Raw genomic sequence first — 23,792 nt, forward strand, 5'->3', positions numbered from 1 at the left:
TGTTGGTATTAACACTAAAATAGCTCAAAAATACTATGTATGATGTGAAAAGTACCAAATTATTTTCCCAACTTTGCCATTTGATTCCATAAAACATTCATGACAAATATATGATAACTGTGTCCTTTTCTTTTTCTAGGAACTTTAAATTCCCCAATACTGAACAAGAACTCATGGAAGACAGAACAAGCAGATTCACCTGCAAAGGAAAACCAATTTACCATTTCATGGGAGTCAGTTCATTCTCTCAGTACACTGTAGTTTCAGAAGCCAATCTTGCCAGAGTCGATGATGACGCAAACTTGGAGAGAGTTTGTCTGATTGGATGTGGGTTCTCATCAGGCTACGGGGCTGCCATAAACACTGCCAAGGTAAATGCTATGCTGTCTGCAAACAGAGGTTACCAGGTGACAATGTTATATAAAGAAGTTAGAAGAACTGTCTTCACAATCTGGCTACATCGCTTATTGCCATTATAATTAGCTGTATCATTTATTGCCTCTGTGATTTTCTTTTTCCACGTACTGGGGATTGAACCCAAGGCTCTGCACCTGCTAGAAAGATGCTGTACCAATGAGCTACATCTCCAGTTCAGCCTCTGTGATTTTATGTGGGCTATTAGATGTCTCTAAATAATAGTATCAGTAGTTGTGAGCATATTAAGTTGTATTGCATATATAAAACATTGGTTTAGCAGGCTACATATAGATGTGCCCTGATTTAAATAAAGTTCATTTAAACATGACCTCTAAATATGAATGCTCATCTGCGAACAACAGCAAATGGAGAAACCCCACCTATCTCCATTTGGTCACCCTGCTTTCTCCCTGATTCTGTAGATTATTCTCCCTCAATCAATAAGAATTTACCCATTTCTCATCCCCTCATGGCTTCAAGAGAGTATGTTCTTGCAAGATGTGTTCCTGGGGTCCTGTTAGGATTTGAACACTCTTGCAAGGCTGACTAGGTTACAAACAGTGAGAGAAGATAGTTTTAAAACAAAAAGATTTCTTAGGTGGATGCTTCAGACATCCCTTAAGCACTCCAGCAAAGAAGCCCATCTCTCCCTGCTGACCCCACTAGATATATTAGATATAAGTAAAGCCTATCACTATCTATGCAGTTGGGTTTTTCTTTCGGCCACCAGCTCACAAATAGTGACACGGAGACTTATTAATTCTGAAAGCTTGACCTTAGCTTAGGCTTGTCCAACTAGCTCTTATGACTTATATTAACCCATTTATTTTCATCTTCATTCTGTCATGTGGCTCATTGCCTCATCTCTCCATACTGCCCACGCTGTTTCCTCTGCATCCAGCTGGCGAGTCTGTCTTTCTTCTTCCCAGAGTCCTCTCTGTCCCGGAAGTGCCATCTAACCTCTTCCTACCCAGCTATTGGCCATTCAGCTCTTTATTAAGCCAATCAGAAGGTGCCTTGGCAAAGATACATCTTTACAGTGTAAACAAATATTCCTTAACATTTTATCCATCTATCCATCTATCTATTTATCTATCTATCTATCTATCTATCTATCTATCTATCTATCTATCTATCATCATCATCATCATCATCTGTCTGTCTGTAGCTCACTCATTCACTGCTCCCACCACCACTACATCTACCAGGCTGCCCTCAAACCCCTGGTCCTACTGACTCTGCCTTCCAAGTGCCAGAATTACAGGCATGAGCCACACCATGCTGGACTTCCACTTTGAATTTAGATTTTGATGGCTTGGGGTTTTTTTTTAACTTCTAGTAAAATGTATTTATTTTATGTATCTGAGTATATTGCCTGCATGTATATGCACTATAGAATATATGTGCCTGTGGATCAGAAGAGGGCATCCAATTCCCTAAAACTGGAGTTACAGATGGTTGTGAGCTCCCATGTGAGGCCTGGGAATCAAACCTGGATCCTCTACAAGAACAGCAGGTGCTCTTAACCACTGAGCCCTCTCTTCAGTTCCTTGAATGATTTTAATTAATGGAAATTATATATGGAGTTCTGATGTTATGACATACAAACTGATATAATGTGGTGTTCTGATAGACAGGCAGAGATAGATAGATAGTTAGATAGATAGATAGATAGATAGATAGATAGATAGATAGATAGATAGATAGGTGGTTGGTTGGTTAAATTATAAAATAACATAATTTCCTCACAAAATTACCTTCTCATAATAAAAAAAAAAACCTTTACTTGTATCTCCAGCAATATTTAAGTATAGATTAGCTGCTGCTGATAGTCACCATTCTGGGTAAATTTCCTCGGATGTTTTTGGTATTAGCACTGAGTTGGCTGTGTGGTTTGAAAATATATTCTCCCATTTCATAGGTTTTCTCAATTCTGTTGTCTGTCTCCTTGGTTACTCAAATTATTAGACTGATATAATCCCATTCATCTATTTTTCTTTTGTTTCCCATGCTTTAGTTTCTTTGTTTTGTTCTGGTTTTGGAGACAGAGCCTCACTAGGAAGCCCACAATGGCCTCGTTTGATCTTGTGATCTTTGTCCCAGCTCCTGTGCTCTTTAGAGTAAGATCCAAGAAATCACTGTGTAGATCATGGTCATGAATACTTTGCCTTATGTTTCTTCTAGCAGATTTATAGCTTTATCGGTTGCATTTAAGTCTTTAACCCACTGTGAGCTGAATTTGTATATGGTATAAGAGTCAATTGGGCATGGTGGCACATGCCTTTGATCACACTAGGAGGCAGAGGCATATGAATCTCTATGGATTTGAGGCCACCCTGATCTGCATAGTGAGTTCCAAGACAGCCAGAGCTATACAGAGAGATCCTTGTCTCAAAAAAAAAAAGAAAGGAAGGAAGTCTAATTTTGTTTTGCATGTTGTTATCGGTTTTTTCAGCACAGTTTACTCAAAAGTCTGTCTTTCCCTGCTGCATAAAGTAAAAATGTGCAACATCTGTGCTCCTTACTAATTATGCTTCCAAATTATTTGACATCAACATGTCCCGTGGACAGATTTTATCTCCTCTTTGTGCTTACTCTGTAATCTAAACAGTTTCTAATACTCATCAGAAAATACTAATTAAGCTTTTCTCTGTGTCATATTTTCTGCCACTCTTGTAAGAATTTGTGCCAACTACATGACTTCTCTTAACATATTTTAAGTCAGTGTAAGAAGCCCCTCATCAAGGACTCGGTATCTATGAATCCTCAATAATGCAGGAGATTAAACAAGCCTCTGCATTAAAACACTGGCCAGCCATGGTGGCTCATACTCGGATTCCCAGCATTCAAGAGACTGAGGCCAGAGGATCACCATGAGGCCAGCGCTGGCTAAATAGTGACTTCCAGGTCAGCTAGGTCTACAATGTGATACCTGTTTCAAAACCAAACCAAGAAAGGGGGCGGGGTTATAAAGTATTGTGTATGGTATAAGAAAAGCAAAACAGCCCTGACTTCTGACTGAAGAATCAAGACCAGTTTCATGGAGAGACTGCTGTTTAGGCCAGGCCTAGAAGGATAGGATCTATTCTAAGGAAATGGGGTGGAAAGTACACTGGCTGGATTCAGGAAGAGGAAATTGAGACACAGTGAGAGAAAAGTGTACCATATATGGCTGTTGTGGAAAATCATGGAAATGGAAATGACACTGAAGGGGATAGGAGTCATCAAAAATTTACCAAGGATGGTATCACATGCCCGTACTATACAGTACTATATAGAGGCCTAAGCAAGATGATCTCAAGGTCAAGGCCACTGTGGCCTACTAGTGAGAACGTGTCTCCAACAAGCAAATAAGCATCCTTCAGTTCCATGCAAAGATATTTGGACTTCATCCCGCCTAAATAAAGTGACAATCTGGAATAATCAAGTGTAACCATTTATAGAAATATTTATAACATTTATAGAAATATTAATCGTCATTCAAAAACAGCACAGCAAAACAAGGTCCACTAGAACTATAGATGCCAATTTACCTCTCACCCAGTTTCAATGAGGGGAAAAAACAACTCCTTCAGAATGCGTGAGCTTTTTAATTGTTTTCTACCACTGAAGGGCAAAGTGAAATAAGGGAATTCTTTCCACTTCAGTTTTCTCCTTATGAACTGATAGCTTAATGGCCCTTAAAAACTTTTACAAAGTTTGGTAGGAATGCATCTTTCTTCACATTGGCAGATTCTCACCATTGGATACATCCTAGCTTTATAACAGACATTTTTTAATGTATGTGTCTGAGTCATCTCTCCCTCTCCTATGAAAGAAGAAGCTAAGAGCAGCAGCTCTAAGTCACGCTGCACTTTTTCTGACTGCAGGTCACCCCTGGCTCTACCTGTGCTGTCTTTGGCCTGGGCTGTGTAGGTCTTTCTGCAGTAATTGGATGTAAAATGGCAGGTGCTTCCAGAATCATCGCTATTGACATCAACAGCGAGAAGTTTCCAAAAGCCAAGGCCCTGGGAGCCACTGACTGCCTTAATCCCAAGGACCTAGATAAACCCATCCAGGATGTCATCACTGAACTGACCAACGGAGGTGTGGATTTCTCCCTTGACTGTGCAGGAACAGCTCAGACCTTGGTATGTGCATTTCTCTCCCCATCCTCAGCCATTGCATCTTACTTCTAATATGTTCTTTAATCACCAAATAATAAGGGAAAGTGAGCCAAGTCTATAACAGTAGAGGTCCTTCCTCATATTAAGATTTTCAAGGGCCAGAAAGAAAAGAATTGTCAACTATAAATTATCAACTACTCCCTCAGCCACTTTCTGTCCAAGCTCACTGCTGTGGCCTTTGTATTAGTTTGTTTTATGTTACTATAGTGAACTACCTGTGATTCTGGTGTTTAAGAGAAAGGTTTGTTTTGCTTACATTTTGGAAACTGAAAACATCTAAACAGCACAGGGCCAACTCGGGTGAGACTCTCCTGCATCACCTCACATGCAATGGACTGTGGTGGGAGCACGTGTGTCCATTAGGCCTCTTAAAGATCCCACCAGTTATCAACACTGCCAGGCAGAAGACCAATGCGTGAATCCTTGCACAGTCACATCGAGTCCAAGTCACAGCATGTCCCAAACACCAGTGTGGCCTCTGAGTTCAGGCCCCCAACGTGAGCAGCCATGCCACTTATCTCCACGTGTTTGTTCTTTTGACATCTCTTCTGAGGAAGAAAATAATACTTTCCAACTTTGTTTTCCATGATGATTCCAATTATTTCTAACAGGAAACTTAGGGCTTCCTTTATTTTTGCTTAGCTAGGGAAGTTCTCTGCCTCTATCAAGTCAAATAAAAAAGACGACGAACCACCCACCACAGACAGGTCATCTCTGTAGTTTTCAATTGTAGTAGTGAGCCGCTTTATTTCTCAGGAAATAATCACCTAGATTGTACTTGCTCAAGATACTGATTTTATTTTTGTTTGTTTGGGGATGAAATGACCAAAGAGTTTATCAGCTAAGTTATTTGCCTTTTTTCTTCTTGGTTCAGTAATGTGGGTGAGAAGCAGTTGTGATGTTTTTCTGTGGTGGTATTGTGTTCCCCAAAATATTGTGTATTCTAATAAATTTATCTGGGGTCAGAGAACAGACAGCCACTAGATACAAAGGCTAGAAAATGGTGGCACTCACACCTTTAATCCTAGCATTCCAGAGATAGAAATCCCTCTGGATCTCTGTGAGTTCAAGGCCACATTGGAAATAGCCAAGCATGGTGACACACGCCTTTAATCCCAGAAAGCCAGCCTTTAATCCCAGGGAGTGGTGGTAGAAAACAGAAAGATATATAAGGCGTGAGGACCAGAAACTAGAAGCTTTTGGTTGGTTAAGCATTTGGCTGGTTAAGCATTTGGCTGGTTAAGCATGTGGCTGGTTAAGCTTCAGGCTTTCGAGCAGCAGTTCAGCTGAGAGCCATTGGGATGAGGACACAGAAGCTTCCAGTCGGAGGAAACAAGACCAGCTGAGGATCCGGCGAGGTGAGATAGCTGTGGCTTGTTCTGTCTCTCTGATCTACCAGCATGGACCCCAATAACTCGCCTCAGGTTTGATTTTATTAATAAGAACCTTTAAGATTCCTGCTACATTTTTCCATGTGAGTGACACTGTCGTGCAGCCTGGTTACTAACCCTCCTCCTAGAGGTGGTTAAAGAAGTAAAAGCTGGAAAGAAACAGACCTTGTGCTGTTTCTTTCCCTGGGTCTTACCTGACTTGTGCACTCTCTGAAAGGGAATGGAGCCGGGAAGAAAGCCACTCACCAGCCACACACAAACCGCCTGACAGCAGCTAGCAGGTGGTAAAAGCTGGTAAACACTGGATCTACTGAGGACAGCACATACTAAGGGCTCTTCTCTGTGCTGTGCCCTGTGTTCTGGGCTTCCCGCCCTGCAGCTGCAGTGCTCATATCCATTCTGCACTTCCCAGGGCTCCGATTCTACAGTGAGAGGCGACCTACCAGCCACATTGCTTTATTTAACATGACAGCTGGCACTAGACTTTGCCTTAGTTAGGGTTTCTATTGCTGTGATGAAACACCATTCCTCCATGGGGAGGGAAGGGTTTATCTGGCTTACACTTCCACACTGTAGTCCATCTTTGAATGAAGCCAGGACAGAAACTCACACAGGACAGGAACCTGGAGGCAGGAGCTGATGCAGTGCTCAGCAATGTGAAGCCAACAAAGATTTTTGTAAAAGTATCACACCAAAAGTTCAAAATCAAATTGGCCACAAAGTATATGAACAAAGTTTACACCTGTCTTCTATATGAGTCTCAAAATATTTAAAATATTTATCTGTTTGCCTAATGGCTTCTACATGGAATGGTCTTCCACAATGAAACTTGCATTTTCAATTCTTAGCATTTTTTTCATCAACCCTAGATTTACAATCTTCTCTGTCTCAGTCAATGATTATAGCTTATGTCCAAATGTCTTGGGTTGCTCTTCCATGTTGGAGACCCAGCAGTCAACCAAGTTCAAATCCATGGCCTCACAATCTCAACAAGAGCAGATGTAACAGGCAGAATACATCCTAACTTTAGTCTAAAAAAGGTAGGAAAACAAAGTATAATTTTCTAGTATTTTTGCTCAGTTTTAAATAGCATCTCTCCATATTTATCCTACTTTTAAATCTAAGTATCCAATGTGTGCCTCTTCACCACTGAACAATGTTCGATGCTTCTCATTTATGACTTTGGCAATAAAACTTTGAACACGAAAACATCTGGAGAGAGAAAAAAGCAGTTCACCTAGCAGGAGGTCAGGCCATACAGGCTCTACGGAATCATTTACTCTCTTCGTACTTTTCAATATTTTGATCACAGGCCCAGTAAATGTTTTTGGTAGATTGCCAAACCATTACTGATTAAAGTTCATACTCTACATAGTCTTCTTAATTCCACGTTCATGTTTCTCAGTATTCATGTTATACTTTGCGGTCAAACAATGGTATTTGTACAGGGTAAACTATGCCCCATTTCCTTTTAATATACTTTTGATACTATTAAGATTATTTTTTAAGGCAGATGTGGAGGTGCACACCTTTAATCCCAGTGCTTGGGATACAGAGGCAGGTGGATCTCTGAATCTGAGGCCAGCCTGGTGTACAGAGCAAGTTCCAGGACAGTCAGGGCTGCACAAAGAAACCCTGTCTCAAAATACAAAAGAAAACAAAAAGGAATGATTTTTGTGAGTTTCACATGTAACAGAACACTAGAGCCTCAAGGTTCAATCAGATAATGTGATGGCCTTCTTAACTTGAACCTATTATGTAACCGGCAACATTGTACAAAGTTTCCCTGGAGCACTGTATATAGCCACACCAGAGTTCCTGTTTATTTCTCTGCTTGCCCAGGTAATCTTCTGTTTGACATTTCAGAAAGCAGCGGTGGAGTGCACGATATTTGGCTGGGGATCATGTACTGTGGTTGGAGCAAAGGTTGAAGAAATGAATATATCCACTGTGGACATGATAATGGGCCGTTCTATAAATGGAACGTTCTTTGGTGGTCAGTTTTTTCTTTATAGTTTTTCATTTTCCTCGCTAATATATGAAACTATTTAAGATTATTGAATTTTGAAAAGAATAATAATTTGTATAAACATTGAGTATACCAAAACTATTCCAATTTTTGAGAAGTAAATGACGTTTGCATGGAAATATGACTATGATTACAAATTTGAAATTCAGTAGCTGAGGTTAGTGGTGCAAGCCTGTAATCTCAGCACTCAAGAGGATGAAGCAGATGGATCATGAGTTTGAGGTAAGCCTTCACATACTGAGTTCAAGGCCTACCCGAGCTGCATGACAAGAACCTATCTCAAAAGAAAAGAAAACATTCCAAGAGGCATTGAAATGAGCCAATCAGCTGAAAGGAACAAAGGGGAAATTGGTCTAATTAAGATAATTCTTAGAAAGAGTAGATAATAATCTTAAATTTTTCTTATGAAGAAAAACTTTATTATTTATTTATTTACTTAGTTTAGTTTTTTTTTTTTTGAGACAGGACTTCTCTGTGTAGCCCTAGCTGTCCTGGAACTCACTCTGTAGACCAGGCTGGCCTTGTACTCAGAGATCCACCTGCCTCTGCTTCTGAGTTCTGGGATTAAAGGCATGTGCCACCACTGCCTGGCAAAGAAAAACAATTTAAATACAATAAATCCATAAAATTAAAGATGGAGCAAAGCTTAAGATTAATGTATTTAAAGCAACCCAAATCTGACCCAGTAATTTCACCCCTTCAACCAACACACTTATCTAGATTTAAATAAACGAAAAAGACATTGAACTAGAAGAGCACCAGCAGGAGGTGGGGCAGGTAACAAGAGCGAGAACTCGGGGAGAGGAGATATTAGCAAGGTGTGTTACATATGTGTATGAATTCATAAAGCTGTCTTTAAAGGAGAAACGTTAAACTACTTCTGTACATCAAATGACATGCCTTTCTTTATGTGGCATTGTGGCCTAATTACAGGTTGGAAAAGTGTAGATTCTGTCCCAAACCTGGTTACTGACTACAAAAATAAGAAGTTCAATCTGGACATACTGGTGACCCATACCCTACCTTTTGACAAAATTAATGAGGCGATTGACCTGATGAACCAAGGAAAAAGGTAAACTGCCAAGTCTATGACTGAGTGGTTTAGAAATCCTTTATGATTTTTTATTTATGTCATTTTGTTTTATGAGCACGTGTGTATGTGTGTGTGTGTTCGTGTGTCTGTGTGTGTGCACATGTGCACTATGTGCATGTAGCTGCCTAAGGAAGCCAAGATAGGATGTCAGATCCCCGGAACTAGAATTACAGGCATTTGTGAGCCATCTGATGTGGGTACTGGGAACTGAACCTGGCTCCTGTGCAAGAACATCAAATGCTCCTACACAGTGAGCCATCTTTCTAACCCCAACCTTTATGATTTTTATTTAACCTAACAACTAACCAGATGTCTCTTCTGATTACTAGATTTCTTAACAGATCAAATAGTAGCCATTTGGAAATGAGAAAGGCTTCCATTTCTGCAATACAGTGTTCTATGGTATGCAGTATATAGTAGTGGCATACAATGACAGATGTTTTCCCTCTCACAATTGTTAACTCAAGCCAGTTGTTCCCTAGAAGGAAAGATTTCTATGGTACAATGGTAGGTTCCCCTGGTCCAGTGTGCCTAAGTCTAGAATCATTTTCTGTGATTTGTCAAAGGGCTTTCATGGTCAGAGTCCTGTGCAACCACTGAGGTGTGAGCAGAGTAGCAGGTATACACAGGACTTCAGCTCTCTCTGCCTTGCCTTATCCTGGGGCTCCTGTAAGATCCCTTTACCCAACAAGCTTAGCTTAGCTGGACTGTGTTAATAAATAAAGTTGCCTGGGGGTCAGAGCTATTAGCAAGCCATAGGAAAGCAGGGCAGTGATGGCGTACGCTTGTAATCCCAGCACTTGGTAGGCAGAGATAGGTAAGTCTCTGTGTGTTCAGGGATACAGCCAGTATTGGAGACACATGCCTTTAATCTCAATACCAACCATAGAAAACCTGGAGGTCTATACAGACAGGCCATGATGAGGCGGTTATGTGGTTGGGTTTACAACCAATGAGAAGGCAGAACAGAAACTCTATATAAAGACTTTAACACAGGAAGTAGTTCTGGTTCGGAGAGGTAGGACCACTGCAGGAGGAAGGGTAAGGTTTTAGCTCTTAGCTCTGACCTCTTGGCTTTCTTCTTTGCATTGGTCCTGTGTTTCTTATTTAATAAGACGGTTGGTTACATCTACAGGACTGTGTCTCAGTATTGGTTCCTAGGTATTAATTTATAACAATGCTCCAAATGAGGGATTCCTAGAGGTTGGGGGCTGGGTAAGACTGGGATGAATCATTTTAGTTAATTTACAGCCTTCATTAATAGAAGCAAAGAGTGGACACCAAGAACAATGATATTTAAAAGAGAAATAGGGCAAAGAACTTAGAAGACATGGCAAAAAAAAGAAGAGGGATAATTAAAGTGGAGGAGCCTAAATTAAAGTGGAAGTGATAGGAGCTGGAAGCAGAAAATAAATACTACAGAAAAAAAAAATTAGGTCCATGGGGTAAGGACTCAGGTTATTTCATGGAGAAGAACCAGGAGACAATATCCCAGTGACACGTACTTTACCACTTTGAAATTTCCCATTAGTCACTCCATATCAAAAAGTTCAAGAAAGAGAGAAAAAATGGTTATTTTTATAACTATATTATGTAAATTTAATAGATGAACCCTGCAATATCTTGTAAATCTCAATATGCCCACAGTTTTCCTCAAGTTAGGAGTTGGGTTGAGAGGTCTGAGAAACTGGGGTTCACAGCTCCTCTACCACAACCCCTTTTCTCCTAAGTTCCCAGTCACAGAAGATATCCACAAGGACTACTATGTGGTAGTAGCCAAGTGAAAAGCGTCACGCTGCATTGTTAGAAGATGGCCAAATCTCCCATATTCCACAAGGAATTCTTAAGCAACTAGTGGTTGAGCAGAAGCTTAGATATAGGTCCACCTGAGGTGAGTTTCATATTCCCTCACTGGCCCTGAGGGAACCACCTAACTATCTACAGATGGACAGGTGGCCATCTCCACACAGGCACAGGAATCCCGTGAGAGGGAAAGTCCTCCTGCCTTCCTCACTACACAGACGAAAGGAGGTGACGAGAAAGCAAAGGGACACAATGACTCACTCCACAGTCCATCTAACTTCCACTTCCTGGGTAAAGAGCATGCGTAGGCATGGCACCCAGCATAGGCCAGCCGTCTTCACCTCCTGCTGTGGTCTCTGAGATAGGGTTTCTGTCCTTGTTTATACACATCAGGATGACTCAGAGCACATCAACCTCGCTCCTTTGATGTCCTACTTTGCCATGAGTGGTGACTTCCCAACACTAAAGCCTCATTCCCCAACTAGTACGCCTTAATTCTTGACAGCACCACCAGCAACAAGGGCCTCACTCTGTCGTGTCAAAGTTCCCACTTTCCCCCAGTCTATTAACACTGTCACAAACATTATTAACGCCATGAATGGAGAAAGATGATAAAATAGAAGAAATGATTCTTTTTTTTTTTTTTTTAAGATTTATTTATTTATTATGTATACAGTGTTCTGTCTGCATGTGTCCCTGCAGGCCAGAAGAGGGCACCAGATCTCATTACAGATGGCTGTGAGCCACCATGTGGGTGCTGGGAATTGAACTCAGGACCTCTGGGAATTGAACTTAAGAACACTGGCTGTTCTTAACCTCTGAGCCATCTCTCCAGCCCAAGAAATGATTCTTAACAATGTGGGCATCTACTAAAAGAAGGAATGAGAATGAAACAAGAGAGGGGAATGAGGGTGAATATGGTCAAAGAACATTGTATACATGCATTAAAATATCATAATGAACCCCGTTACTGCATATAAATAGTATATGTTAATAGTACATATTTCTCTAAAGAAATATAAGCTCAAAATCTAAAGTGAAAAGAAAAACAACCTGTGGACTTTGGATAAATGTTCATATAAATTGTATTTATTGTTGTTTTATTATTATTATCAGCATCCGAATAATCCTGACTTTTTGAAGATGCAGAAGTAAATTGGAATATTATCTGATTGGATCTGAGTCTGTCTGGTTGACTTACTACTTCACAGATGAGCCAAAGAAAGCTATGAGTTTAAGCACAAGTTTATACTTCACACCTCAACTTAAATAAACTATAAATTGTATAGCAAGTGCACCTATAAAACATATTCAGATTTCCTATATGAAATAACTGATGCTAGATCTGTGGCTCAGGGGAACATCTCTTGCTTAGCATGTGCAAAGTCTTGAGTTCAAAGCCCAGAAAATAAATGGATGAGGAATGAATAAGATACCTGGATAAATAGAATCATATGTTAGTAATTGCTTAAAACTATTTCTCAGGAGTAGAGGTAGGAAATTAAAAAAAAAAAAAAGATTGGCTGTATGTCTGTATGTTTGTAACTTCTTAAGATGAGGATGAATATGTGGAATTTCACTATACTATTCTTTCCAGTTTCATCTATGTTGACAGTTTTCCACAATAAAGAGATTTTTTACTGGAAAGAAAACTGTAACATATATATTATACATATATGTGTATATAAAATATTATATGGTTTATGTGTTCTAATAAACTATAAGCTATTCTTCTTAAGTCTTTTTTATAATTTCTTTTTTAATATCTGTTAATTTCTCTTAGCCCCATTTTATAATCATTCACTATAATCATAAGTAATGGGATATTAAAATCTACATGAAAGAAAATGTTTAAAAGAAAAAAATATATCTACACTCAATTTTTCTCTATAAAATAACTGTTCTTTTATCTGATAATTGTAATACACTATGTTTTGTGCTTTGCTGGACAATAAACTGTAATTGGCACAAACTGATGCTATTTTCTAAAGTCAACTGAAAGTAATAAAGAACAAGCAGGGCAGTGGTGGTGCACACTTTAATCCCAGCTCTCAGAAGGCAGAGGCAGGTGGATCTCTGAATTTAAGGCCAGCCTGTTTACAGATCAGTAATGTCTCAAAGCAGAGGCTCGTATTCCTGGTTGGTTGGTTGGTCTGAAACACAGTTATGGTATGTAGTCTTTGTTGGTCTCAAAACCATGACATAGATCAGGCTGGTCTCAGATGAACAGGCCATCCTCCTCCTTGTGGCTAAGTGCTGAGATCAGACATGTATCATCTGTTCCTGCTTCTTGGAGATTGTATTTTTAGAAATAGAAGAAAACTGGTCTGGACATGTGTGGTGGTTGGGCTATCTGGCCTGATAGAGGGGTGCTTCTTGTTAGCCTACAAATTGTTAGGAATATTGGTCAGGGAAAAGGCTAAACAATGGAGATTAGATTCAGGATTTTTGTTTTGAAAAAAAGGGGGGGGGGATGCTGTGGGATAATGCTCTTGTACACTGTAAAGATTTGTCACTCCTATTGGTTTCGTTAAACACTGATTAGCTGGTAGCCAGGCAGGAAGTGTAGGTGGGCAACCAGACTAGGAGAAGGCTGGGAAGAGGAAAAGCAGAGATGGAGTTGCCAGCCAGAGGAAGTAAGATGAGAATGTTGGACTGACAAAAGGCACCAAGCCACATGGCTAAACATAGACAAAAATTACAGGTTAATTTAAGCATAAGAGCTAATTAATTATAAGTCTGAGCAATAGGCCAAACAGTTTATAATTAATATGAGCCTCTGTGTGTTTATTTGGGACTGAACAGCTGCGGGACTGGGCAGGACAGACACTCCATCTACAGGCATGTTCCCTTTCTCAATGCTGTGGGGACTAAGGCACACTTCACAGGTGTTAGCCTCTTGTGCCATCCCAGTATGCTTTGTCTTCTCTCCTTATCCCCTCTCCTCTCCTTCCCTTCCTTGACCCCTAGACTGCTTCATACCCACCTGTGCTAAAGACCTGGCTACCACAAAATGCATCATTTCCCATTGCCTTTGGCACTCAGTGACTTTCCTGAAACCTTAACACATGCTGCTACTCCTGTTTCTCAAATCTATGTTTGCAACCTCCTTGAAGGCAGAACAATCTTTGAGCACATAGACAGGAAACACGTTTGGTAACAAGTTTGTTGTCATGTGCATCCAAATAACCTATATCCATTCTTTTTGGTTGCTGTCATTTGAGGTTTGGTAGGGTTATGTGGGTTTTTTGTTTTGAGAATTTCATATATGAGTATTGTATTTACATTGCTTCTATCCATCTTCCCTCTCCAATTCCCCTCATATCCCTTCCCCTATTCCCTCTCAAATTCATGACCTCTTCTTCAATTGTGACATATATATGTATATACGTGTAGGTGTATATATATGTATGTGTATAAATATATGTATACACACACAAACACACACAAACACAGGTATATACAAATAGAATCTGTCCATTTAGTATCACTCATATTCTGTATGTGTTTAGGGCTAATCAATTGGGATTGGATAACCTATCAGGGGACTCTTTCCTGGAAAAGACTGGTTCTTCCTCTCTGAGTAACCCATTAATTACCTGTAGGTCTTCATCTAGGGGTGTACCTTGTGAGATATCACCTGTCCATGTCAGAATCTCAACTGGTGTTGTCACTGTGCAGGTCTTGTACAAAGATCTCATCGGTGCAGTTCCCTGTCACATATAGAAGACACTAGCTGAAAACAGACTTCCTGTTTTGAGTGGAAATTTTCAAATACACTTTCTATATTCCTCTTTTCTTTAATCAAGGCCAACCCTGACTACAGATAGAGATCTTATTTTAAAAAACGTCACATACAAGAAATGCAGTTTGCAATGCATAGAATACATGAAAGTCTACATTCTGGCAGCTGGCTCCTTTTCCTGCAAGCTCTCTTTCACTAATGAGCCCCACTTCTTGAAAGGCTACTACATGCAACACACACTACACCATGTCTAGAGTGTCAGGCCACTGTAACTGTAACAGACTAGAACTTCATTCCCTCCAAAAGGAAAAATCAAAAAATATTTGTGGGGCGTTTACCCACCACCCCCACAGCTTCCCAGAGTTTTCTTGAGTGCGAGCAGCAGGAAATATTAGATAGAAGGATTTATAGCGGAGAATCTTGCGGAGATAAACAGATAGAAAATAAAGGATAGCCTCGAGAGGGCCTGGAACCTATTCCAACGGGCCCCGACTGTCTCTGGCCCAGGGTTTTTATAGAGACGCCAAGGGGGTGGAGCAAAAGACCTCCTCCCCCAGCACAGCCAAGTGCAGGCCATCTCAGACACCTGCACTCAGGCCCGTGGTCCTGATCATCCACTATTCGGACCTGCTGGGTAAAGCCACGAGGAACCCCAGAACGGGCTCCCACAAATATTATAGTAATGGTTTGCTGGGCAATGTACTTTGTTGTTGTAAAGAACGGCCCTGCTCTTTATTTGCCAGTGTTTTAGTCCAAAGATTAAAGTTTTAAGGCACATATACTACTGAGCTTCTTTGGGATATTGAATCTACATATCAAAATGTGTTTTCCCCAACATAACAGGGCACACATTTATTTATAAAAGCTGTTTTGTGGGCCTAACATTATTGACAATATTTATGCATCCTGTAATAGTATAGAACAGTTGAGTTTAGAAGGCAATCTGATCACAGTACTACTATACATTTGTCTGAAAAGGACAAAGGGTTTTAACATAGTCACCATGCCTTCTGGCACCTTAGTTTTCAAAATGCAACCACAGCACCCTCTGGTGTTCCTTCTAATTTTCCATGTCCTAGATGCCATTTTCACTGAGGGAAACAAATTGGGAAGAATATCAATTTCTATTGATATTAAAGCTATCATTTTAAAGTGTCCCTCCCTATGAATTACCTAATGTGATTCCCAAACACTTTCTGCTTTAAGGTTCCTGAGGGTAGGGCCATATTCCTAACCTGAGTGCCTTACAGAGCAGCTTCCAACCGCTCACCCTGTGGGGTGGGGAAAGCAGACTTTATTGTCTCCTGCGAGGGAATCTGTTACAAGAACACACACACTACTTTTCCAACTGGTTTATGAGGATGACGTCTCTGCAAACTAAACATTCTTTGTTGGTTTTAGTTTGGTGATGATGGATGTTTGGTTGGTTTTTGGTTTATTTTGCTTTGTTTGAGAGACTCTGTCTCAAACGTAGACCAGGTTGGTCTGGAACTGAGAGACATCCACCTGCCTCTGCCTCCTGGTGCTACAATTAAAGGCATGTGTTGCCACACCCAGCCAAGGTAAACATTTTCTTGAGGATGGATGGGGAAACATGAAATGTTCTTGTTCTTGAGTGATACTTGCTGAAGAAGATAGAGGTGATTTCACAAGATTTGGGAGTTCAGAGAGAGAGACAGAAAGTAAATGTGGTCAAAGTATCCATTGGTCCACCTAAGTGACAGACCTAGAGGTGTTCATTCTCTTCTTTTTCAAATTATGAAACATTTCAAAAAAAAAACTGGTGAAGACATTTTGAAGATAAAAAATTTGAGGATTAAAAACTTGAGTGAAGACTCAAACATAATGAAGAAATCACTTTTAAAAACATGCCTCTCGCCAGCGGTGGTGGTGCACGCCTTTAATCCCAGCACTCGGGAGGCAGAGGCAGGTGGATCTCTGTGAGTTCGAAGCCAGCCTGGGCTACCAAGTGAGTCCCAGGAAAGGCGCAAAGCTACACAGAGAAACCCTGTCTCGAAAAACAAAAAAACAAAAAAAAACATGCCTCTCCACAAAGTCAACAGCCTTGGGTCTAGCAGGCCAATTTCCCCCTTGTGGCAGAAGCTAAGAAGCACAGCAAAGGATGCCCAGGGCCTTCGTCAGTGAAAAGGCTGGCACACTTCCCTTCCACTCACACTGGTGAATTCTGTCTGTAGTTATGTGGTATTTTGTTGCTCTCTCACTGCTGGCAGATATTGGGCTCTGTAAAATGCCCAAATGTGTCCTTTCTAAAGTGCTACTAAGCCAGGCTGCTCTCTTTCCAGATCATAAAGCCAAGGACAGATCACTTCTGTCACTGAAGTTTCAAGGTCTGTTTTGGAAGGAAACTATAAACAAGACACTTGGGAATACAGAAGGAAACCTGTACCCCCTTCTCTTATTGCTGTTAAATTAAAAGAGATCCCTCTTGTGTAGCTGTTTCTTCAGGGCATATCATGACCATTGCTGTTCATGAAGCCAAGACCACTGTGTGACTTACAGAAAATCTTGGCCTCACAGTCATGGCAACAAAATAAGCAGGACACCCCAGAGACAGATAGGAGTGTGTTAATTATGCAGAGATGAGGGAGGTCACTAGACCCTTACCCGAGATTCCACCTGCCACTCCTTCCTGCCTCCCAGCCGCATGTGGTCCTGGGAGATGCTGAGGTACAGAGGAAGTGGGGGACTGACTGAGGGTAGGGCTCCACGATGCTGCTCTTCTGAGGTCATCATCTGTTCTAGTTTGCTTCTGTGCTGCTGTGACAAACACCATGACCCCACTGGCGTGGGGTGGGGTGGGGTGGGGTGGGGTGGGGTGGGGTGGGGTGGGGCGCAGGTATTCCAGCTTACACTTCCAGAGAACAGTCCATAAGTGAGGGAAGTCAGAACAGGAACTCCCCGTAGTAACTGAAGCAGAGCCCATGGGGGAACACTGCTTATTGGCTTCATCCAGGCTCATGCTAAGCTACCTTTCTGACACTGCCCAAGACCACCTGCCCAGAAGCAGCAGTGCCCACGGTAGGACGGTTCCTCCTGTGTCAATTAACAATTAATAAAATGCCAGAGTTGAGCCGGGCGTGGTGGCGCGCGCCTTTAATCCCAGCACTCGGGAGGCTGAGCCAGGCGGATCTTTGTGAGTTCGAGGCCAGCCTGGGCTACCAAGTGAGCTCCAGGAAAAGGCGCAAAGCTACACAGAGAAACCCTGTCTCGAAAAAACCAAAAAAAAAAAAAAAAAAAAAAAAAAATGCCAGAGTTGAAGAGCATTTGCTACTCTCACACAGGATCTAGGTCTGCTCTCCGGCCCCCACCTCAGGAGGCATGACTGCCTGCAAATCCAGCTCCAGAGAAGGAGATGCCCTCTTCTGACTTCTGCAGGCTCCGCTCACAGGATACACTTACATACATGCAGGCAAAAAAAAAACCTCATACACGTGAAACAAAATAAATAAATCTTTTGAAAAAGAAAACATCACACAGACATGTCCCAAGTCCAGTCTGATGAAGGCATTTCCCCAACTGAGGTTCCCTATTCCCAAATATGCCAAGTTGACAACCAAGGTCAGCTATCATAGTATCCATACTGAGATGGGCTTTTCTGTAACACAGATGCCTTTGAGTCACCCATGTACCTGTAACAGACTCCTGTAAGTAATCCCAATAAACACATTGGTTCATCATACTACCACTTGGGCTAACTCATTTTCTTGGTCTGTTAATGCTCTATCAGGGGTAAATAGAAGTCTCTCTATATTGCCCAGGAAAGTCAAACGGAAATCCCTCTCTCCATTTCTGTCAATCAAAAAGCAAACAAAAGCAATCTACAGATTCAATTCAATCCCTGTCAAAATTCCAACATAATTCTTCACAAATCTTGAAAGGGCAATTCTCAGCTTCATATGGAAATACAAAACAAAACAAAAAACCAGGAGTTAAAACAATCCTGAACAATAAAAGAATGGGTGGCGGTATCAACATTCCTGATTTCAAGTTGTACTATAAAACTATAGTAATAAAACAGCATGATGACAGACACCTTGACCAATGGTATTGAATTGAAGACCCAGACATAAAGCCACACACTTACAGACACCTGATTTTTATAAAGAATTCAAAAATACACACTGTCTTTTTAGACAGCATCTTCAACACACTGTAATAGTCAACTGAATGGCTGCATGTAGAGGAATCCAAATAGATCCATACTTATCACCCTGTACAAAACTCACCCCAAAGGTATCAAAGACATCAACATAAAACCAGATACACTGCTCTATTTTATAATAGCCAAAACTGAAAACAACCTAGATGTCCCTCAACCAAAGAATGGATAAAGAAAATGTGAGAGAACACTAGGAAGAAGAAGGGTGGAGGAACAGTGAGTCACCAGCCAGATGCAGAGAAAGCAAGAGATGAATCTGCTGTGTGCGCTGAAAAAAAATACTGCCATGTGGTAAAATGTAGATAAGAATTATGGATTAATTTAAGTTGTAAGAGCTAGTTAGTAACAAGCCTAAGCTATTGGCCCCACACTTATAACTAATAAGTCTCTGTGTGGTTATTGGGGAGCTGGCAGTTCTGACGAAAAACTCTGTCTACATGGGTTTACACAATGGAGTATTACTCAGCTATTTAAAAAAAAAATGACACCATGAAATTCAAAGGTAAATGGATGGAGCTAGAAAAAAAAATCATGAGTGAAGTAACCCTGCCCCCAGAAAGACAAACATGGCATGTATCTACTTGTATGTGGATGTTTGCTGTTAAGCATTCAATAAGCAATCTACAATCCATATATCCATAGATGTTAGGGAAAAGGGACTAGGGGGAAGAGGTAGAGCTCCCCAGGGAAGGGAAATCAGGATATTTATGGATGAATGGGGATAGGAGGGACACATAAACTAGAGAGTCAAAGGGGGAGTGGGATGAGAGGGGGTGAGAGGGGAAATATGGGAAGGGACAGCTAAAACTAAGGGTCATTTGAGGGGTTGTACAGAAACCCACTATGGTAGAACCTTCCTGAAATATATACATATATGAAGGTGATCTAAATGAAATTGAAAGAAGATGAAATTGCCAAATAATAGAGGAAATGGACCCCCAACTGGACATCTCTCATCATCAAATGAAACTTTCAGTGCCAGGAATGAGCTATATCTAATCAAGTTGTTGGCAAAAGGATCCCCATAGGGACCCAAAAAAAACCCAGACTATTGCCAAGGCTATTGGTTGATCTCCACAAACTGACAATAAGACCCCACTGGTGAAGACAACACCTATACAACTCATTGAACATGGAGAAATCAAGCTGGTGCCTTACCTAGGGCCGTCACCCCTACTGACAAGTGTTCATGGTACTGGAAAGTACTCTGCATGCTACCAAAGGAGACCGGTAAACACTAACCCACCTGCAAACACTTTGATCTACAATGATGACCTGCCTGCAAGATGCACTAATGCAACAGGGCTCAAAGGCCGTGGGAGTAACCAGCCATTATCTGAGTAGATTTAAGGCCCACTCCATGAGATGGAATCCATCACCAACACTGCTTGGGTGGCTAAGAATTTGAGACCAGATAGTCCAGGGAGCTAGGGGAAAACCAAATACTACTGTTCTGCTAAAGGAACATAGCCATACAGTGACTCCTAACAACATTATTTATGTTCAAAAATGAGTGCCTTGCTCAGCCATCATTGGAGAAGCTTCCTACTGCAGCAGACGGGAATAAACACAGAGACCCACAGCTGGGCTATGTGCAGAGAGTGAGAGACCTGAAACACTCACTTCTAAATGGGATGTCTCCATCAAAACCCTCCCTCAGGGCTCAAGAACCCCAGAGAAGAAGAGGTAAAAAAGATTGTAAGATCCAGATGGGATGGAGGACACAGAAGAAACAAGGCCTTCTAAACACAGGACTGAAGCACATTTGAACTCACAGAGACCGAGGCAGTATGCACAGTACCTTCACAGGTCTGGGCCAATGGGGTTCCAGCCCTGAGAGGGGAAATAGACCCAAGCCCCCAACCCTAACCCAGAAGCTATCCCCAATTTATAACTACTCACAAATGAAAAGTTAGTTCTCCCCGACAGTCTCACTGGGGACACAATCCACTCTTAAGGGCAGGCCCCATGCCCAGTAGATGGCAAACACTAAATGACGCATCGGCATCTTTGGAGGTTGTTTCATGCTTTGCCAGAACTTTTCTCTTAACCTTGCAGATCCTTTGAGTATATATTTTGGTTTCTGGTTTGTTTTAATGGGATTCCTGTGTATACGAACATTTGTATTCTCTGCAGCTATGTGTTTCTAGTGCTTTTCTCTGCCTCTCTTCTTCTGTTTGTTTATTTTGCCCTATTCCAGTTTTATCTTATTTTATTATTATCGGCAGATGCCTGTTTGCTTTCTAACCAGATACAGAAAGGGTGTGGATTCAGACGGGGGGGGGGGGGGGGGGGGGGGGGGCAGGAAGGATCTCAGATGAGTTGAGGGAGGGGGAACTGTAATCAGAATATATTATATGAAAAAACGATTTTCAATAAGAGAAAAAAGTAAAGAAAAAATAAAATGCATGATCTGATCATCCAGTCCATAGATCTCTGTGACCTTGCTGGGACAACCTGGGACACTGGTATGGATGGAAAGATCCTGTCTTATGATGACTGCTCTGCAGGCTATGACTGTCACAGACAATGCCTGAAGACCCACTTAAAAGCTACCAAATTCTATGTTCGTCCTGGACCGGCCACACACAGCTGGGGAGGACCAGGACAATTCCATTGTGCCACTTGGGGATGTGAAACTAGCACTTCTTGGGATACTAACAAGCCAGACCACATTTCGGTTACTAGGAATTCTAATCCCCAGCTTTGGGGGAAAAGACCTCCAAGCCTGTGCAGGGTCAGCTAAATGCAACCCCATTCTGATCTGGATCCATTACATGAGCCAGGAGACAAGCTAACTGGACAACTGGAAAGATTTGGTGGCTAAGACTATGGTTCAATGGTTATGACGGTGTCTTATTCACCATTCAACAATCCATAGTCCCTTTACATCAGCCTATCCCAGTTGGCCCAAATCCAGTTATAAATGCCTTGGCTACACCCATGGGACCACCCCTTTCCGGGGCAGTCAGCCCCCTTATAATATCACCCCTGCTAGGGTACTCTCCTGGCCCCAAGGACCAATTAATCAAGCTTTTCCTCTCCTATTGGCTACATATGATTACCTAAATAATTCTGACCTGCCCATGGGGAACACACCCCAAGCTTACATTAGTATCCATCAGTAGGACTGGCCTTTGTATTCTGCATTCTAGGAGGCTTATCTGCTCCTCTGCAATTTCATCCACTTTATTAACAGGACTTCCACCACCTGTTACCTCAAGGTGCCTAAAGGCATCTGGTGGGCATGCTCCACGGGTCCTACCCCATGTGTACACACCCAGACACTACAACAAAACTCAGGTTTTTGTGTCCTCCTTCAGATTCTCCCTCGAGTTCTTTCTGTTCGGACGAGACCATGAGAACCCACCTAGCCACCTTCCCTACAACAGCAGTCTCAGCGCTCCTGACTCTCACTTTGGTAGGTCTGCGGATAGCTGGAATAGGCACTGCTGCCCTTGTGTTACAACATGAAAATTACAAAACTTTAGGTGCCCTGATCGATGCAGATCTGGCTGAGTTAAAAAAATCTATTTCCCACCTCGAATCATCCCTCATTTCTTTAGCAGAGGTAGTGTTACAGAACCACCAGGGTTAGACCTCCTCCTCTTACAACAGGGTGGACTATGCCTGGCCCTCGGACAACAGTATTGCCTCTACACTAACCACTCGGGCTGATAAAAGAATGGACAGTTCTAACTGGTATGAAACCTTGTTCTCATGGTCCCCATGAGCCACCACCTTAACCACATTGCTAGGACCACTATTGATCCTATTGCTAGCACTGATTTTTGGGCCATATATAGTCAATACGCTCCTCTGTACTATGAAAGAATGCCCAGGAGCAATTAAATTAATGGTCCTTCACGGCCAATATAGGTCCCTGCCTACAAATAATATCGAACTCCATTAAGTTCAAAGATTTGACTTATGTTCCAACTCAAGGGAGGGAGGAATGAAGGCATGAGAACCAGTTGTTTGTTTTGTTTTGTTTGTTTTAAGGGGCCAGTTTGCTAAGACCAGTGCCCCATATTACCCCACTATCCTATGTTCATTCATGTCTGACTTCAACCAGACCCTCGGGAAGTATGCTCAGTGCGGTGGCCAATCAGCGCCCTACCCCACCACAAGTAGGAACTGTTCTTGCCGTCTTCAGACCCCTGACATAGCAACCACAGTTGCTGAGCAGATGTCATGAACCAATCATTGAATGACTCCTGTACCAGGCAGGGTCTATACCCAATCACTTCAAGGAACACCTAACCACAGCTGGAATTCCACTAAGCAAGCTTAAAAGGAACTGCCTCAGTCTTCTCCAGGGTGGATGCCACTTTGGGTGGACTCTAGCATGCTGGTGTTTCTGTCTTGAGAATAAAGCTGCTTTCTGCAATTGCATATCGGGTGTCTTCTGGTCATTTGAGACGATCTAGGGACCCTACACTGTGATTCTCGGGTTTCTGCCTGGAACAAGTAGATGGACATTACTTCCCATCGACGGCGATGTAGAGAAGAAAGTACAAGATTAGTTTTAAATGAGCTGAGTTTTAAGCACTATGAGATAGCCTAATACACACAGCTATCTAGTAGGTACTTTGTACTTCCAGCTTGGCATTTAGGAAAGCCACCTTGACTGGGGACAGAATTTGGTAGTCATCCTATAATTATTATATATAAGTTAGAAGTCAGAGTGTGAGTTAGTGTGAAATGAGGAAAGGACTTCGAACAGTATTGTGAAGAATGTCAACTCATAAGGTCTATCTTCAGAAAATAAGCCTTGAAAAACACAAAGAGAATGAGGTGTTTTAGTAGGTACATTTCAACAAAAACTCCCGGCCACAAGCAACATTTAGGATTACATCAAGAATGCAGCACCTACAGGTGGTCTCTACAGGTGGTCTGCTCTTAAAACGCGCCCGGTCTGCTCCCTCATTCCCTTCCTGCAAATTTTTCTCCCCGTGACCTATGGCC

The 23,792-nt window shown here is 41.7% G+C and overlaps 1 protein-coding gene across 3 annotated transcripts in view; it reads left to right on the forward strand.

Moving 5' to 3' along the window:
- Positions 1-17,097, forward strand: part of LOC102916796 (all-trans-retinol dehydrogenase [NAD(+)] ADH4) — a 36,176-nt gene extending 19,079 nt beyond the window's left edge. For 2 of the 3 annotated variants that reach the window (XM_042279999.2, XM_006995500.4), the window contains exons 5-9: positions 140-371; positions 4,287-4,547; positions 7,841-7,970; positions 8,937-9,075; positions 12,016-12,637. In XM_042279999.2, the coding sequence (XP_042135933.1) occupies positions 140-371; positions 4,287-4,547; positions 7,841-7,970; positions 8,937-9,075; positions 12,016-12,040 (787 nt within the window). In that variant the 3' untranslated portion in view covers positions 12,041-12,637. Of the gene's footprint in view, positions 1-139; positions 372-4,286; positions 4,548-7,840; positions 7,971-8,936; positions 9,076-12,015; positions 12,638-16,947 lie in introns of those variants that run through there. The other variant, XM_042280000.2, reaches the window with a different exon arrangement.
- Positions 17,098-23,792: the final 6,695 nt, after the last annotated feature.

Source organism: Peromyscus maniculatus, chromosome 6, assembly GCF_049852395.1.
Source record: "Peromyscus maniculatus bairdii isolate BWxNUB_F1_BW_parent chromosome 6, HU_Pman_BW_mat_3.1, whole genome shotgun sequence".
In the NCBI taxonomy this organism is placed as follows: domain Eukaryota; kingdom Metazoa; phylum Chordata; class Mammalia; order Rodentia; family Cricetidae; genus Peromyscus; species Peromyscus maniculatus.